Source organism: Anthonomus grandis, chromosome 6 (assembly GCF_022605725.1).
Source record: "Anthonomus grandis grandis chromosome 6, icAntGran1.3, whole genome shotgun sequence".
Classification (NCBI taxonomy): Eukaryota; Metazoa; Arthropoda; class Insecta; order Coleoptera; family Curculionidae; genus Anthonomus; species Anthonomus grandis.
Window position 1 is genome coordinate 26,385,138 of NC_065551.1, and position 17,274 is coordinate 26,402,411.

General features: G+C 34.4%; 1 protein-coding gene across 3 annotated transcripts in view; it reads right to left on the reverse strand.

The window, feature by feature from the left end:
* LOC126737312 (protein split ends) overlaps positions 1–17,274 on the reverse strand; it is a 137,378-nt gene that overhangs the window by 21,814 nt on the left and 98,290 nt on the right. For 2 of the 3 annotated variants that reach the window (XM_050442163.1, XM_050442165.1), the window contains exons 4-12: positions 16,559–16,729; positions 15,852–16,242; positions 13,108–13,772; positions 9,398–9,707; positions 9,121–9,342; positions 4,059–4,214; positions 2,222–2,646; positions 1,863–2,123; positions 50–216 (exon numbers count right to left, since the gene is read on the reverse strand). In XM_050442163.1, the coding sequence (XP_050298120.1) occupies positions 50–216; positions 1,863–2,123; positions 2,222–2,646; positions 4,059–4,214; positions 9,121–9,342; positions 9,398–9,707; positions 13,108–13,772; positions 15,852–16,242; positions 16,559–16,729 (2,768 nt within the window). The remainder of the gene's footprint in view (positions 1–49; positions 217–1,862; positions 2,124–2,221; positions 2,647–4,058; positions 4,215–9,120; positions 9,343–9,397; positions 9,708–13,107; positions 13,773–15,851; positions 16,243–16,558; positions 16,730–17,274) is intronic. The other variant, XM_050442164.1, reaches the window with a different exon arrangement.

Sequence of the window (17,274 nt, forward strand, 5' to 3'; positions counted from 1 at the left end):
ACCGGATTAATAATAGAAAATATTTTTTTAAAATCGATGTTTTATTTACCTGAAGACCTAGGAGACAGCATAGTTGATGTCTTGGGCAACTGAGTGCTGATTGAGGTAGTGAGTTTCGTAGTTGCTGATACTGTTAACGGAGCGATACTACTACTAATATTACTTGAAGGTGTCGATGATCCACTAGATTGGGAGGTGGTTAATGTTGTTAGTCGACTGTAATTAAAAAGAATTTATTTGATATCAGAGTCAAAGAAAGATGTTCCAAAACAAATACAGTAACAGAAGTGCATGGGTGTCTAATAGCAACGTGTATGTGAAATTAAAAGATAACTCTATCCGTCGGGTTACATCACAATATGATTAAGGGAAATTTAACACAAGATTTTTGCTGACACATTTGGATGGGTGTATTGACTATTGTCAAAATAAAAATCACCACCTTATTGGTGTTACATAAAGTTGATTAAATCAATTGGAATTTTTTGGAAAGCATGTAGTTAAAGTTATATGTATATTGAAAATAAGTGTTATCTCTATAGGCAACCAACTCAAAATGAAAAAAACTTTTTGACATTTTTTTCATGAAAACCTTATTGAAGTATACTCAAGATAAGACTTCGATTTTAATATAGATTTTTTTTTAATGGATGATAATTTTAACTTAAAGTTGGAATCTATTTGTTGCACTTCTAATCAATTGAAATCAATTTTCTTTTCGAGCATAAAAATAGACCAATTTACTCATAAATCAAACATAGATCATTTAAGCTTTCAAATTGATCTTTAAGGTTGAACATTGTCCTAGGCTTGTGATATTTAATGATAGGTACTGTTATGTAATTATTGCTATATTAAAATTAACGTAACAGCTCTATGATTTAATGTACTAAAAACACATTTGTTTTAAGTTTATTAAATGGCCAAGTAGATTTGTACACTACTTTGGTATGTTTTCAACTTTGGTAGACTTTGATTGTACAAACTTAGGTAAATATGGCTGACATTTGTACACCTTGACATTTGTGACAGTATAACTATGGCTGATGTCGAAAATAAAATTAACGAAGATTTAAAAGCAGTGTCTCTTAGGTATATCATTAAAACATATGCTCAAGATTAACTGTCTGAAATCTAATATGCTGCTTATTGGCAACTTAGTGACTGTCAATGATATTATAAGAATCAGATTGAAATCAAAATATGATGACCAAATACATATCGCTGATAAATATATTATAGTTTGGGTTTAGTAGTAGAGATTCTACCCTTCGATTTAAAAACCATGTATCTGGCATCCTTAGAAAATATGTAAGACTATAGGCACTATAGGCAATATCTGGATATAAACATTAAAAAATTGGTATGTGATTTGCTAGTTTGATCTCAATGTAATTATTCTGATGTTGTCTATGCTTGGTGCTTGGACTTAGGATAAGAGAAGACGACAAAAGATTGAAAATTCATGATTTGACATCATATAAATTGAGTGAACGAACGTGTCTAAATATGTCTAACCAAAGATTGAATCATTTTATTATAAAATTAAAAAAAAAACGCCGATTCTTTATCAAAGAATTTCCCTTATTACCGATGTTCATCATTTGTTGATATTCCTTGACGAAAAACTTTTCAACTTCCTAAACATCGAACTAAATTCTTTAAACGCTCATTTTCTTACTTATTGTAAGACAAATTATTTTTTTATATCGACTTAAACTCTACATATTTCAGTTAATATGTTCAGAAAACATATACAGTGCTGTTTAATGGTCAGTAAACCGCCTTCTGAACCTTGTGTGAACCGTGCGTAGCAAATGAAACATCTATTATTATTATTATTATTATTATTATTAAATTACCTAAACATTCCAAAATCCTTCGGTTCGTATTTCTCCCCAACGCTCTCTAGTCGTTTTAAGTCCTCGTCGAACACCGAACGTTTTGCCATTACAGATTTTACAATATCCGACGGTTGTACCTCTTTAAGATCTTGAATCTCTAACAGTTTATGCCTCAGTCGGAATTTCTCCCGATTGGCGTCCAGCATAGCTAACGCGTCATTCCCTGCTGCACTCAGCGACCTACTCCCCGACCATTTTTCATATTTTTCATCCAACGATCTGCAATAATAGAACCAATTAAATAAGAAGTTCTTTTTTTATTGTCCAATCCTTTGAAATTGGCTCTTTAATAAATAAAATGCTTCTATAAAACTTACTTAATCCTCTCTTCCAACGACGGACTCCCAGTGGCACCATCGCTATCGCTCGAATTCGAACTAAGACTAGGTGGTCTGGGAGGCGGTGAGGCTGGCGGCGGTACATGCTGCGACGGACTTGGCGGTCTTGGCAAAAGGTGTAACTGGGAAACCCTTGGGCTGGTAGCCGCCGGGGGCGGACTAGCCAAAGGGTTCGTCGTGTGTTCCTTCTGACCTTTGATACCCGCAACCGATATGGTACCACGCTGGAATTCGGGAGTACCGCGTACCTGCGCCGCCCATTTCGGCAATGGTAACACCATTGGTCCTTCGCGCTCTCTAGTCGTCCGTTTCGGTGGCTCGCCCAGGGGGAACTCGGGATTTTCGTCGCAGAGAGGTGTTCCAGGTCGAGAACCGGCCTGGTCGGAACCGTCTGAATGGTTGGTCTATGATAAAGAAAATGTTAAGTTAATGTGATAAAGAAGTAACTGAGATTGATAAAACCTGTATTTATTGTAAAAATCTTCACAGATGGTGCACTTTAGAAGTTCGCCCTTTATCCAGAACATGAAAACACAATATTGTAGTCAAAGTTCATACTCTAAAAAGCAGAGCAAAAATAGTCGGCGAGGCTGCAACTCTGGTGTCTATTTGGAATTTGCTTTTGAATGATAACATTTTCAAACATATTCACCAGAATACAAATAAAAATTACTTGCAATGGGTGAAAGGTATTCTGCTAACCCCAGGAATCATCTTAGAGATATTGATATCGTTGGGTTAAAGGCATTTTTGGGGCTTTTAATATATACGTATTTAATTTCATTCACGAAAATTTAGACTGTTTAATCGAAACCGATGGAACCGGAAAGGAAATATTTAGATCAGTCATAAGCCAGAAGAGATTTGCTATTCTCCTAACTGCCCTTCGATTCGATAACTCGAAGGATAGGAAGAAGCGCAAGAAGAATAATCCTTCTGCAGCTATTTTATTCAATAGCTTCGTAGAAAACTCTCAAAGTGTATATGGACTTGAGTACTCTGTTACCATAGACAGCTCGAGGGAGATGCCGGTTCAAAATGTATATGCCGAATAAACCAGCTAAATACGGACTCAAAATACAAATAAAGAAAAGACTAACATGGATTTGGTATCAATGATAAATATAAAAAACTTTTAAAGCCAATTCGAGCTGTATTACGCTTAGCTGAACAAATTTTTGGTAGCAATTGTAACATTACAGCTGACAATTGGTATTCTTCCATACAACTGGTGGATATATTATTACTAAAGAAGAGCTTAACTTCTGTGGGTACATTGAAAAAAAATAAGGCAGAAAATCACCATCTTTTTTTCAGTAAGAACTTATGTTAGTAAGAAGTATAAAATGACAAAATATCTATGCATGACTTGGAAAAAGCCAGTTTGCCTGAAGTGTACAAAACCAATATGCAAAAACTGTATTTAAAAAATAATGATGTTTGACTTTTTCTGCAAACTAAAGTACTTCTTCGATTTTCATATTATTTTCTTTTTTTTTTGTTTACTTAGGACTTTAGAAACATATTACATTACAACATATTTTTTAATTGTTTTAGTTTTAGTTTTTGCGTGTGGTTACAAGCATATCATTTTTTAATCTCATTTTTGGACGAATTCTTGTTGACTTATGTCTAAAATATTTATAATGAATAAAATATTTTGAACTGACCTAAGTTTTGTTTCTTTTTTGCTCTCTCAAAAGAGTAATCTCACAGACTACATCGGACCAGTTACTGGTTAAGCTCCGATCTCTCAGCGACGATTTACAAAGGTAAATTGATGCCGATCTTTACACTATGAGATAACTTGACTTACATAATGAGAATGTGTTCCAGTTCTGGCTCCGGCCTCGCTGCCACCCGTCTTCCTCCTTTTGCATCCCACTGTATGGGGGGCGTAGCACTTATCCATCGACGGTCTTCTTGAATGGTGTCTTAGTGTAGCCTCTGATAACCTCCTTACTTCCATAACCTAAGCGAAAATTTAATTCGGTCAAAGTATTATGTAGGTCTCTAGGTCCAGTAGTATTAATAATGAACTGATGCACATATTAAATTATTTTGAATTGCATTATTGTAACTAAATGCATTTGCTGCTGAATTCGTGTGACCTATTCTATTAGGTATTACGGTACTACCACATATGCTCAGTTATTGAAAAGAAGAAAAAAAGAGACCGGCCATTCTTAAATACCTCCTTTCTGGTTCTTCTTTTCCATATCCTATATTACTTTTTTTTAAATGTAAAAAATAAGACAACGTAAATATCTTTAACCGTTATTTGTTCCAAAAAACTTTATCGACATTTAAAATTTGTATTTATTTTTTTTAATGTTAGTTGAAAGAGAGATATTTCTAATCTAAAAAAAGTAAGTTTTTTATTAAGTAAATTTTTTGTTAATAACGTATAATATCCAATAAAATAGGTAACTAAACTAAAGTGTTTTTTTTTTCTCACTTTTAATATTGTAGCAACAGTTCATGGTATTATAAAAAAAAAACTTAAAGCATCCCACTCTAATCCCAATTAGTCGCATTTTGTCTGTTGTAACAAGTTCAATAGGTACTTAATATATACTCGTTACCGATGGTGATTTTTAAGCAGTTGTTAATTTGCAGGTTAAATAATTAAGCCAGATATAAGTTGAGCCCAAATGTGCCATTTATTTTGTGCAACTTTTTTTCCAAATTCGAAAAAAAGCAAACAATATAATTTAAAATTGATTCAAAAGCAGTTTTTAGCGATATTTTCAATGTAAAATTTGAATGAATAAATTTTTTTCTAAAAGAGATCTTACATATTATATGAGTAAAAAATCAAACTGATGCTAAAAGACTTAATATAAAGGATTAAACACCAATGATTTAATAAAGCAGGAAATAAAAACTCCAGGCAATTATTCAAAAAATCAGGCCCACACCAAACTTATGAAATATCAAATTATGTGCGTAATCTATTCTATATTAGCTCTTAATTTTTCTAAAGCCTCGAGTCTTTAATTTGTCAAAGGTATATAAAAATGTATAACAAAACTACGTTTTTTGTAAGCGTGACTTTAAAAATCCAAAAATAAATATAATGCTTATGAAATATGTTGCTTTTCCGAAGTCTATTTTTTTATTTGGGATTTTTTTGAATTACGATTATTCACTTATAGCTTACTAGCTAGGTATTCATTAACATGGAAATATAATGTATTTACAAAAGAGAAATCTGAAAAAAAAATTTCAATTGACTTGGCAGATTTTAACATAAAGAATATGCAGAGAAGAAGAAGTGCAAAGATTTAAAACTAGAGAAAAAGACAAACAGTGTTTTGGTTATAGCCCAATGATATGTATCCAGTTACGCACAGAACTAGAAAAGTGTTAAAGTATGCTAAGTTTGATTAGATTTAATCATGAAAACATTCAAATAATAAATTACAAAACAATGTAAAAATCCAAAATCAAATTCACCGACAAAAGAGTGTATTTAGTTGAATACACGTGTTTCGCCCTTTGTCTTTAAGTACAATTAATAATTTTTTTTTTTTAATTTTATAATAAATACAAATTATCTTCCAACATCATACACTCCAATAATAACAAAAAATGTTTTTATTAGTTTACTTATTTTGCCTTACAATTGGGAACAATTTTTAAGAACTCAACTCTTTTAATTTCATTCAAAACTTCGAATACTTTATAATGCACACCTCATTAATAATAAAGATGAAATGACCTTTTTTCAAAATCAGGGTATACTTAATAAGTGTGAAGATAGCAGCTCTATTTACATAGGACAGTCTGGCAGAAAATATTGCTAGGAGAGTTCAGGAACACATGACTTGTTATAATAAATTTAAAAACTGATATAGTAGAAACAAAATTTGCTATTGCAAACCATTTGCTGTCCTGTCATTATTCAACTCTGTCTTGTGTCAATGACATTTTTAATTTTGAACTACATTTCACTTTAAAACAACCTGAATTTATCACCATAGTTGATAAAGAATAGGATCTTGTGTTCGCCCTCCCACATCGACAAACCTTTGTTTATTTATTTTTTAAACTTAATTTTATGTTTGCAACTTATTATTATAAGCTAACCTTATTTAATTGTGGATTTGTTTTTTTAAGATGTGCTGTTTGTTTTTTCCAGTATTTTAATTAACTTGAGTTTTTTAGACAGTGCAAAATAGTGTATTTTTATTAGGAGACAGGCTCCAGAAGTGTATAGGTACTTGTATATTTGATTAGGCTTACGCTTGTAATTTTTTACCTCACTTTTAGATCTATTAATGCCCTGTTACAAGGCAAAATACGTGTACTATTCTGTGTGTTTACTATTCACGTGCGTTCATCTGCGATAACTGTAACCGCGACGAAAGGGGGAAGACGGCCATAAATACTGTAAAAACCCCATTTCAAACTTGGCCTCGAGGCATTTTCAGTGGCGCACACTATCAATTAAAAAAACATTGAATATTTTACCTGTTTTTTTTTATTTTTATAACCAAGAATAAAAGCTATTGATTTTGTACACCTGTATTATTGATTTCTTCTTAACACATTTAATTTTTTTCTTAACACGATTTGAAGTAAATTTTTTAAATCTTTTTATTTTTATTATAAAACAAAAAAAAATAAACAAAACACAAGTAAAATTAAACGCTACAATCTAACTTAAAAGATTTTATACATAATTAATAATATGATTTCCTCCATTATCTGATCAGTTTCCCAATACCTATTCGCTATATCTATAACATGTCTGACATTATTTTTCTAATGATTGGAACTGACAGACTCGATGCATTACATATATAATAAATCTAATAATTTGGTACCTGTTAAATCACGAGTACCTATTATGATTTCTTATATATATGCTTTACTTCGGCCCATAGTGCCCACGCTAATTCTATAGGGTTTAATTCACGTAGGCTGGTGTTCAATAAGTTGTCTATTTTATAATTTTTATTGGTCGTATTAGGCTTATGCGTACATAATAAATCGTAAAGCTCAAATTTTCTTTTTGATTCGTCAACATTAGTTTTGTTGCCTTTGAGTCAATTTACTATTGCACCTTTTTTCGAGGAGGATTTTGAGGGCACTTTACTTGCTAATACAGAGCGATAGGGGGCGTTGTCCATAATAACAATGAGAATCCCTTGTAGATAATCCAGCCTTAAAAATTAGAGATGTACCCTCAACAAATCCATTTTCGTTTCCGGCATGTACTACAATGTAGCGACCACTCGAACTAATATTTCCTGCTATTCCGAAGACACTTTCACTCTGCCAGCATTTTTTAAACAATAAATTGGAATCTATCCATGTTTCATCAAAATATATGTATTATGTGTTTACCGTTACTGCAGTATTGCTTTATGAATCATATAAATTTATATCTTAAATGTAGAATATTTGACTTTTCACCCGTTTTGACATATTCTCCATTATTTTTTAATAATCTTAGCAATCAGTCTTTTTCATATGGAAATTCAATTTTTTCCTTAATTTTCGCCAGCATCTTTCCTAAAGTTGGTATTACTTTACATTCTGTATAAAATTTTCTCAGTAATTCTTCTTATTTTGCCAAAATCAGCATCATCAATTTTTTCCAGTACTGATAATCTTTTAGGTTTTTTTCCCGGACTCGATAAAGGCTCTGTAGGGTCAAACTCTCGTCGATGTTGGTCTTCTTTTTTAATTTTAGTTATAGCAGATCGCCCTACTCCACAATACATAGCTACTCGTTCTGTTTTATTTTTTAAAGGTAGCTTAAAAGCATTATAGGCACTTTCCTCATCATTAAATTCTTATTACATTTGCAATAACCTCACGAGCCTGACCTTTCAAAACTTTATTTTTTAAATGGTCCATATTACTGATTAGGAAACCACGATACCACAGAAAAACTAATATAAACACCAAGGAACAAAATTAACGCGATATCACAAGATTATCAATAAATAAAAAATTAAATAGATACTTGAATACTTTTAGAAAAAGATGGGCGGTTCTAAAATAGTAGGTGTGTTCCTATGAAAGTACTTAAAAGGCTACAGTGGCAAGTTCTAATAAAAATTAGCGATTAATCCTGTCCCCAAATCATTTACCAATTGAATATATATCATAAATAATTAGATTAAAACATGTTTGGTTTACCTACTGTTATCAAATTAGCCTTTTAAGATACGACTGATAAATAATAAAATGACAACTAAAAAGGTACAAAAAGAATTAATGGTAAGTGCAGATCATAAGTTACCAATTATTTTGTAAATAGGTACTAAATTTCACTTTCTTTAATAATCCAACCTTTATAATACACGAATAAATTGACAATTAAACTAATATAATATCTGCATATACAAATTCCATAATTTATGGGTAATTCCCAGTGGGACGCCAGTGGGACTAATTTTATCCTTTTAACCTATTTAAAATGTTACGGCTCCCGTGACAAACTCGTAAAAGTTCATTGTTAAAAAAATGCACTGTTGTTCTCTGTTTCCACTTCTGTTTTCTTCTTTTAAGAGTCAAATAGAATAAAGTAAAAAGTATGCTTAACATAGCTAAAATTGGCAACTCGGTTAAACCCAACTATTGCATTCTTAACATTCTTTTGCTGGTTAGACTTAATGGATGAATAGTTATTAACTTAATACACCTCTTTATCTGTGACTTTGGTTTTGTGTTTTTATTTTTTTTTGTACATTATCTACTAAGTCGCTTAGAGAATAGAATGGACTATTTTAGCGAATTCAAATATTACTCTGACTTAAGTCTTTAGATAATTAAAGATCTAAAAGGTTATAAGTTACGCACATAATCTGGTCCACCACAGACAAAAAACGAACATAAGACTCCCTGCTACGTTACATTACCTTTACCTTTCTGTTGTGATCGCGATGGTTCGCCTCGATGATAACATCCCCAACGGTGGGGTCCAGGAGGTCAAGCTTCAATCGCTTCTTCGGACTGATAAGCTCATCCCCCGAGCTCGGACAATCCTCCAGCTGCTCAAGGAGGTGCACCCGCTCTTTCTGTAAGTTACGGATGTCGTGCGGAGCATAGGGCACGTCCACTAAGTTTTGTACTACACGAACCTAGAGTAATTTTTAATGTTAGCAATCAAGTTCATTCAATTTGGTTGAAACAAACCTCCAACGGTTCCAGATGCACCGGACTATTGGGTAAATACGCCACCGGGTGTTCGTAGGGATCATAAGGTTCCTCGTGTGAGGCTGCCGATCCCTGACTGTACTCGTCGTAACTACGGTGACTCGCTGGATGCCTCACGCTCGCCTCGATCGCCGCAACCGTTCCGTATTCGAGGTCGTAGTCGATAAACCTCACCCGAGTACGACCTCCTCGCGGAGTGGCATTTCCGGGAGTACCGGGTGATGCCATTGCCGCAACCGAAGATCTACTCGAATAGCTGGATGTTCTCGGCCTTGTGGGTGTATCATACCTGGAATAAAAGAGGTGGTCAGATCCAAAGGTTCATTGATTTTAAAAGTACTTTTAAAATCAATTAACTCAATCTTTTTTAAATATTATTTCGCCAAGTAAATGCTAAAAAAGTTCCACCTTACGCCTCTGTGAGTTATGAATCTAGGAGTGTTTATAACATAGCTTTAAGTTCGACTTCTGTTTGATGTTTACAATTACGTTTTTTATAACTAATAATAAAAAGTTTGTCGTCTGCTTTTAATTAAACTTTTATCAACACGGTTCTTTGATGTTTCTGCTGCCTAGCCCTTCTCTTTTCCATGCCAATTATATTTCGATATATAGATAATTTGTATTTCTTGAGCATGAGAAGAGTAGTATGGTACTTAAAAATGTAAGCTGAAAAATAATTTTATCTACGTATTTCCGCAGGCCACTCCACAGAGCCTGAACTAGAAATTAAAGTCAAGATAAACCCCAAGTCAAGTACAACGTACGTACGTTGGAGAAGAAAGCATAGTGAGTGAAGAGTATGTTCCAGAAGAGGAGGTGGAGGTTTCTGAACAAGAAATAAGGAGTCAGCGTAAGAAAAGGCCACCAAGGAGTTTATGATGTAAGGTAGATAGTAGATGTTTATGACGTAAGGTATGCCACTATAGCAGACTTCGCAGATTCAGAATCTGTAGAGGAGGCTTTAAGTAGACCAGACTGTGACCAATGGCGTGCAGCTATGGACGAAGAATATTTTGCCTTATTGGAAAATAAAACTTGGGAGCTGGTTAAATATTCAACGGACAAGAAGCCTTTAAAATGCAAGTGGGTGTTCAAGGTAAAGAAGAATACCAGTGCAAAGGTAGTGAAATATAAGGCAAGGCTGGTAATAAAGAGCTACAGTCAGAAAAAGGGAATTGATTACAAGGAAACATACTCTTCAGTAGTCAGATATACTTCCATAAGATATTTATTTGAAACAACTGCCAAATATGATCTTGATATTGATCAGCTTGATGCAGTTATAGCTTTTATGCACTTACAACCTGAAGGTATTGCAGAACCAAACAAATTTTGTACACTGCGTAAATCCCTGTACTGAAGCAAGCCAGTATAATTTGTTACCTTCGACTTGAAGCATGTTTGAAGGACTGTGAACTAACCCAATCCAACGACTTGATGATTCTTTCTAATAACAGTAGAGAGAAATAAAACAGCCTGAAGAGTAAACTGATATCTCAGTTTAAAATGAATGATACTGGAGAGGCTAGATTTGTATTGCGCATGCAGATCACTAGGGACCGTTGAAACAAGATCTGGTTGAATCAGCAATTGTACCTTGAAAACATTATTAGTAGTCCAGCCTTATTGGGAGAAAAGCTGTCCTGTTTAAAGCTGTATGTTTTCAAAAAGTGAAGATGTCAATTGAGAAAAGGGCTCATGTATCATATCAAGAAGGTGTAGGAAGCCTGTTATTCGCAGCGCAAGTATCGAGGCCTGACATTTCATATGTAGATTTACACAAGATCGGGGGCCAATACGTTGAACTGCAACCAAACATATCCTAAGAAACTTGAGAGGAACAAATTGGAGTACAAATTGGAGTTTGAAGGTTTAAAGAGAAGCCAGATAGTTGGTTTTACTGATGCTGACTGGGCCAAAAATGTTGATGATCGAAGGTAGGTAACTGGTTGTCTTTTTAAAGAATGGGGCTGCAATTTCATGGGCAACAAGGGGACAAGCAGTTAAAGAAAGTGAATATATGGCTCTGAACATGGCAGCTCAAGAGGCTTTATGGTTAAGAAGGCTTAGAATTAAGGGGTCAAAAACTCGCAGTTAGTAGAGCTTATCATGCAAGCACCAAACACATAGATGTTAGCCACTTTTTAAAAGAAAAGATAAGCGATGGGCTTTTGGAGTTGAAGTAGGTTTCAACAAATAAGCAAAATGAAAAGTTTTAGAATTATTTACATTTGTTTGTTGTTGTTTAGCAACAAAAACAAAAAAAATATCTCATTTGCTTCTAAGGCCAACTAATAATCCGCACCTGGATTTTAACGTTAAAATAAAAAAAATAAATTGTAATGATATTTTCAAGAGTATTTTTCTTAAACATGGTGAGTTTTAGCGAGATCAGATAATTACTTTATTATTTTATTTATAATTAATTTATTTATATTATTAAGTTAAAAATTTTCAGATTTTGAAATCCTACAGCCCAAATTACGAACATTCCAACCCAACTTACTCCTGAAGGCAATCCAATACTAAATTTTAGTTCGTTAAGTAGAGCATTAAAAGTTTAGGAATCATAATTATAGTTCCTATGGAATATTATATTATTGGAATCACATTTAATATTAAATTTTATTTATAAATCTTTATGTGTTCGGCATCACCTCCATAAAAATCGCCATCACCTTCTCTTTTTTTATGGCCTGTATCTTGAAAACTAAGCCCACCCCAATTTATATGGAATTTTAGCTATATTTTGGGTCATATAGCTTGTGGTTAAAATATTGTAATTTTACCGTTTGTTGAAACATATATAATCTGTTTTTATTTATAAATTTTCATAGTCATTAGTGTTCATCATGTTATTGTCCGGTAAGGTTATTTTAGTTTTTCAATGTTTACGGGACATCTGATGTTTTTCTTTTGAATGATTTATACATCTGATAACGCCCTTAAGGCGAAACATTTCACCATTTAATTAAGTCTTATTAAATTTACTGTCATACTATAAATTTTGTTTTGTTTAATTTTATAACTCAATTGAACAGTGTTAAGTAATAATAAAAAAAATGGTTAAAAAGGGCGGACAAAAGAATATAAGTATATATAAAGAAATCTTGATAAGAGAGATATTTTACGTAAATAAATAATAATAATAATTACTGGATAACATAAATAGCATTTAGATAAAAGCTTTTTACCTTTAGAACGTTTAAAATTACAGTAACTCTGGATGAATAAACAATTCTGTGAAGCTAATCTATGAAGTGATATCGGTCTTTAAATTGTAATATATTTTTTTCTGACAAAGAACGTTAAATAAAAAAACTAAACATTTCGCAAAAAATGTTTGGCTTATGAACAAAAAGACCGATAAGGTGAAATTACATAAGCTAAGAAACAACATCCAAATTGAATGCCTCACAATGATTTAAATAAATTAATATTAATTTTCTTGACAAAATATCAGAACCTACCTATATTCTTCTGACCGCGCTATAAAAAAAGCCAAGTTTGAGTTAGAAAGCAAAACACTTTTAAGCATTGAAACATTCCTCTATTAAAAATATCTTACAACATTAGTATTAGTACAACATACAACATGTCCTTTAAACTGAATAATATTAGAATTCAAATTAAAAAAAGTCTATCCAAAGGTGAACGAACGCACGCAAATATAATTTGGGGCTTACCTCGATATTCTTGCTGGCGCGCTAACCTCGAAAGTCCTCGTGGTGCGGTCCTCGAACCCCGCCCGATCCAAGACCGTCGCGCCGACCTGTTTCCCTAACCGTTCGAAAAAACACTCCTGACACTCCCGACTGGCAAAATCTACCTGCAGCTTCATACTCTTCAGCACGAACCCTCGCATTTTGCTCACTGCCAGTTGTGCCTGGGACACGTGCTCATAAAACACCAACCCTTGACCCTTTTCGCGATCCACGATACACTTTGTCACCGATCCGAACGGCTCGAACTGAATCCTCAGGTACTTTTCGGTGACGGTGTCCGCGACCCCGTCGATCCACACACAATTATATGCCATGGACTTGCCGAATCCAAGTTTGATCCGGTTGTTGCCCAGGTGTTCTCCGTCCATTTTGCGGATCGCCTTTACCACACTTATAATGTCCGAGTATTGGCAAAAAGCGTACGAACTCACAGCCCCTTGTTTTTTTATGTCGATTTCGATTATCTCCCCGAACTGGTCGAAATGTTTCCTGAGATCTGACGCGGTCACGTCCTTTTCTAGGTTACCGATGAACAGAGTCCTGGTGGCTTTCGGGTTATACTCGTCGATTTCAGACTCGTACCGGCAATCGCCCTCGTCTATATCACACACCGAATGTGGCGCCACCTACAATATGGTTAATAGTTAAAATGGGGTTTTTATCCTACAGGTTGATACTATATGAGTACTTACTTCTGCGAACAACATATATGCTGTTGAAGCTATAGGACCAAGGAAAGTTAACATAAGACTGAATGCTTTTTATTATTGAAAAAACCTAAGTTTAATGCAAACTCTGTTCTATTTATTGATGATTTGATTCAAATACAGAATGTCTTACAGCATACAGCATTTATTAGCAACAACTAAATAATTTTTCTATAGATTTCAGAGATGACAAGAGATATTATTTAGATATAAGCGATCAGGTAGAAGAGCTTTACATACTCCGACAGTTATGTTATCATCAAAAGAAGTAGCTCCAAACTCCAGGAATCTCGGAGAGGATTTTAGCGTGTACTAAATAGAACAGGGAGTGATGGACTGACGAGCTGCTATGAGAGCCAGCTAAATAAAAAATCTAAGTCATGATGTAAATAAATGAGTGTTAAAGTATGTAGACAAACTTTAACCATTGAATCCTTGGTCAATTTGAAGCCGAAATGTTCATATGAACGTGGGTTCACAACGACTTTGTTTTTAAGCTAGAGATATCAGCACCAAAGTACTGATGATGGAATGTATTTTATTTTAAACACGTATGCCCTGTGATGAATACTCCATGATTTACAGTTGCTTTTAAATCTTCCGCGAGCCTAGATATCGTCATCGACGATTTTTTTAAATAGTAACCCTTGTTTTTATTGCGTATTTTTAAATTTAAACGCAATGCTCTATTTACCCAGAAAAGCACAAGATTGAAATCTCAATGATGATATAAATTGGATACGGAGATAGAACAAGAACCCAAAAGGAGGTTATGAACTTATTCAGAAACATGTATCCTGGTTTACCACCGATATCGCAAGGTACTGTAAGCAAAATTGAAAATCAGGTTCGGGAAAATGACCACGTTAGAAGAACAACTATTTCTCTCGTAAATGAAAATCCCAAAATTAATATGTTATTATCCCTTCAAGAAAATCATAAGATTTCCACTAGACATGCGCGCGAATTGAAAGTGAGAGCGAGAGAGTGAGTTTATGGACTGCAGAATAATACTGTTAAAATAGAAAATATTCTCTTATCTGAAGAGTCAATGTTTATGCTGAGAAATAAATCGACAAAATTGCCGTTATTCAGCGCAAGAAAATCCATGTTGGATGAGACTAGCTCACACTCAATAATAGGCCAGCAAGTTATAGGCCCAATTTTCTTTAAACAAAATCTAAATGAAGCAAGATGAACTAATTTCAAATCTAAAGATGACAAGAACTAATTCCAAACCTAGATGCTCTGTTTGCTGATCAAATAGAAGCTGACATGCCAAATAGGAACATCTGGTTTCAACAAGATGGTACGCCTCCCCAGTTTGCACTCTCTTATTACATACAAATGCTTACAAACACTTTTGCCTGGAGATTTCCCTTTTTGCAATTGGTTACGTGAAAAGGTAAATCTAAATCAATTTTTTTTAATCGAATACCATTAAGGTATAAAGCGTGTATTTCGCGAACAGGAATAGAAATTCTCATGATAACCAGGTATGGTCTGACGGAAATCTTCATGCCGTAATTAAGAACAATACGCCATATGACTTGGGTTGCTTGTGCTCGAAACAAATCCTTAGGGACTCATGTTTATAATAACATTTCATCTTCAAATTGTCCAATGTTTCGATAATTACAGTTTCTATACATATTTTACTAACATTCTGTAGAACAAAAGCGTTTCTCCTACGAGCCGTCGTACTTAGCCTTTACTAACTAAAGTTGTATCCTCGGGAATGTACAGTCCGAGCGTTAGCAGATCAATCCCGAGTTGTGCAAGGCGTGTAGAGGTATCTCAGAGTGAATACAATATCCAGAAATATAAAACTTCAAAAATCTCTTGCCGTACCTGAAGGCTTTTTGCTTAGATGGCCTTTATAAGGAGAACGGACCATCTAGCTATCGAGCTGATTTTTCAGCCAGAATCTAGCATTCGGATTTATGTAAATTTTCCACAGATCCTTCTTCAAAAAATTTAAACGCAAGAAATATTTACCTCGATCTTACACCCAAAAAACAATTTATCGTAGCTGACCTCCAACGCCTTCTCCGCGTCCTCCGGTTTCTTAAAACAAACGATTGCGTGCCGGTCTGCGTTCTGGCCCACCACCTTCACCCACGTGACCTTTCCGTGTTTTTTGTACTCGTGGAACAGACCGTCCTTAAGGGAGGTGTCGCTCGACCGGACCGGTAAGTTTCGCACGCAAATACCTAGAGGTCGCCTACTGTCGTCCAGGGGTGTTTCGGTGCCGCCCGCCGCCTGCGCCGCCGCAGCGGATTTTTTATAACGACGCTGGTGTCTGCGCAAGCGCGACGGCGACGACGTGGACGAGGTGCCGCGCGACGTCGTCGACGATGACGAACTGCTACTGCTGCGCGAACGCGACCTAAAGAGGTTAAGGTTTTTTTTTAAATAAAAATTTCAACAAAAATCAACACAGATTCAACTGAAGAAGTGGGTAATAGTATTTAAAAATTAGGAACTTTAGATAATCTAATAATTCCAACTGAATTCGGAAAAAGAAAATAAAAATAACTTTAGAAAGTAGTGTTTAGTCTCAGTAGAGCATTTTCAGACTTTCAAAAAAATGTTGTGATTCATCGACTACCTCGGTACATTCCATATAGAAACATCTCTATCTTCAGTAACGTAAATACTGAAATCTTCAGTTTGGTTTAATAAAATTACGCTTTTATGATTACCTCGAAGGAGATCGACTACTGGTACTTCCGTTTGGTGATGGCGATCGAGAGCCAGACCTGGACTTGGCTTTCTTCCGAACATTATCCGAGTTGCGCCGTTCATTCGATTCTGACGACGGCGCCGAGCTATACCCTGTTGTTTCCGACTGACTTCGCTCGGTACTGTTATACCTGAAACAAGAAAGAAAAACGTATTTACCAAAATGGATAAAAATTGATTTTAAGATTGAATTGAATTGTAAGATAGTGGCTAGCGTACGCATCGGTCTCCTAATGGTTACCACACCGAAGGTTACCAGAGGCCAGTAGCTTTGAAGAAAGCAATGAAGCACTCTGGTTTAAAAAAAATAATATTGCTAGGTAAACACATTTTGTTATGCCAATTGTAGGTTCTGAATACTGTATTTAAATTTACTAAAATTTCGTACGAACGTCAATAAATATTAAAGTTGCTAAGCCTTAAATATAGGCAAAAAATAAATGCAAAACATATACATACTACACAAGACACAGTTAAAACAAGATAGAGTTAACATTGCAGTACCATACCATAATTTACACTGTAAAATCATTAGCACTTAGGTATTTCCCCAAAAGGAAAGAGAGCTTTTGTCAATAAATACTTTTTTATACATTTGTAAAACCGTTTTTCACTCATGTCCCTCACTTTACTATTAAAGAATTTTGGTCGAAAATGGTTTACACTGATACATGAC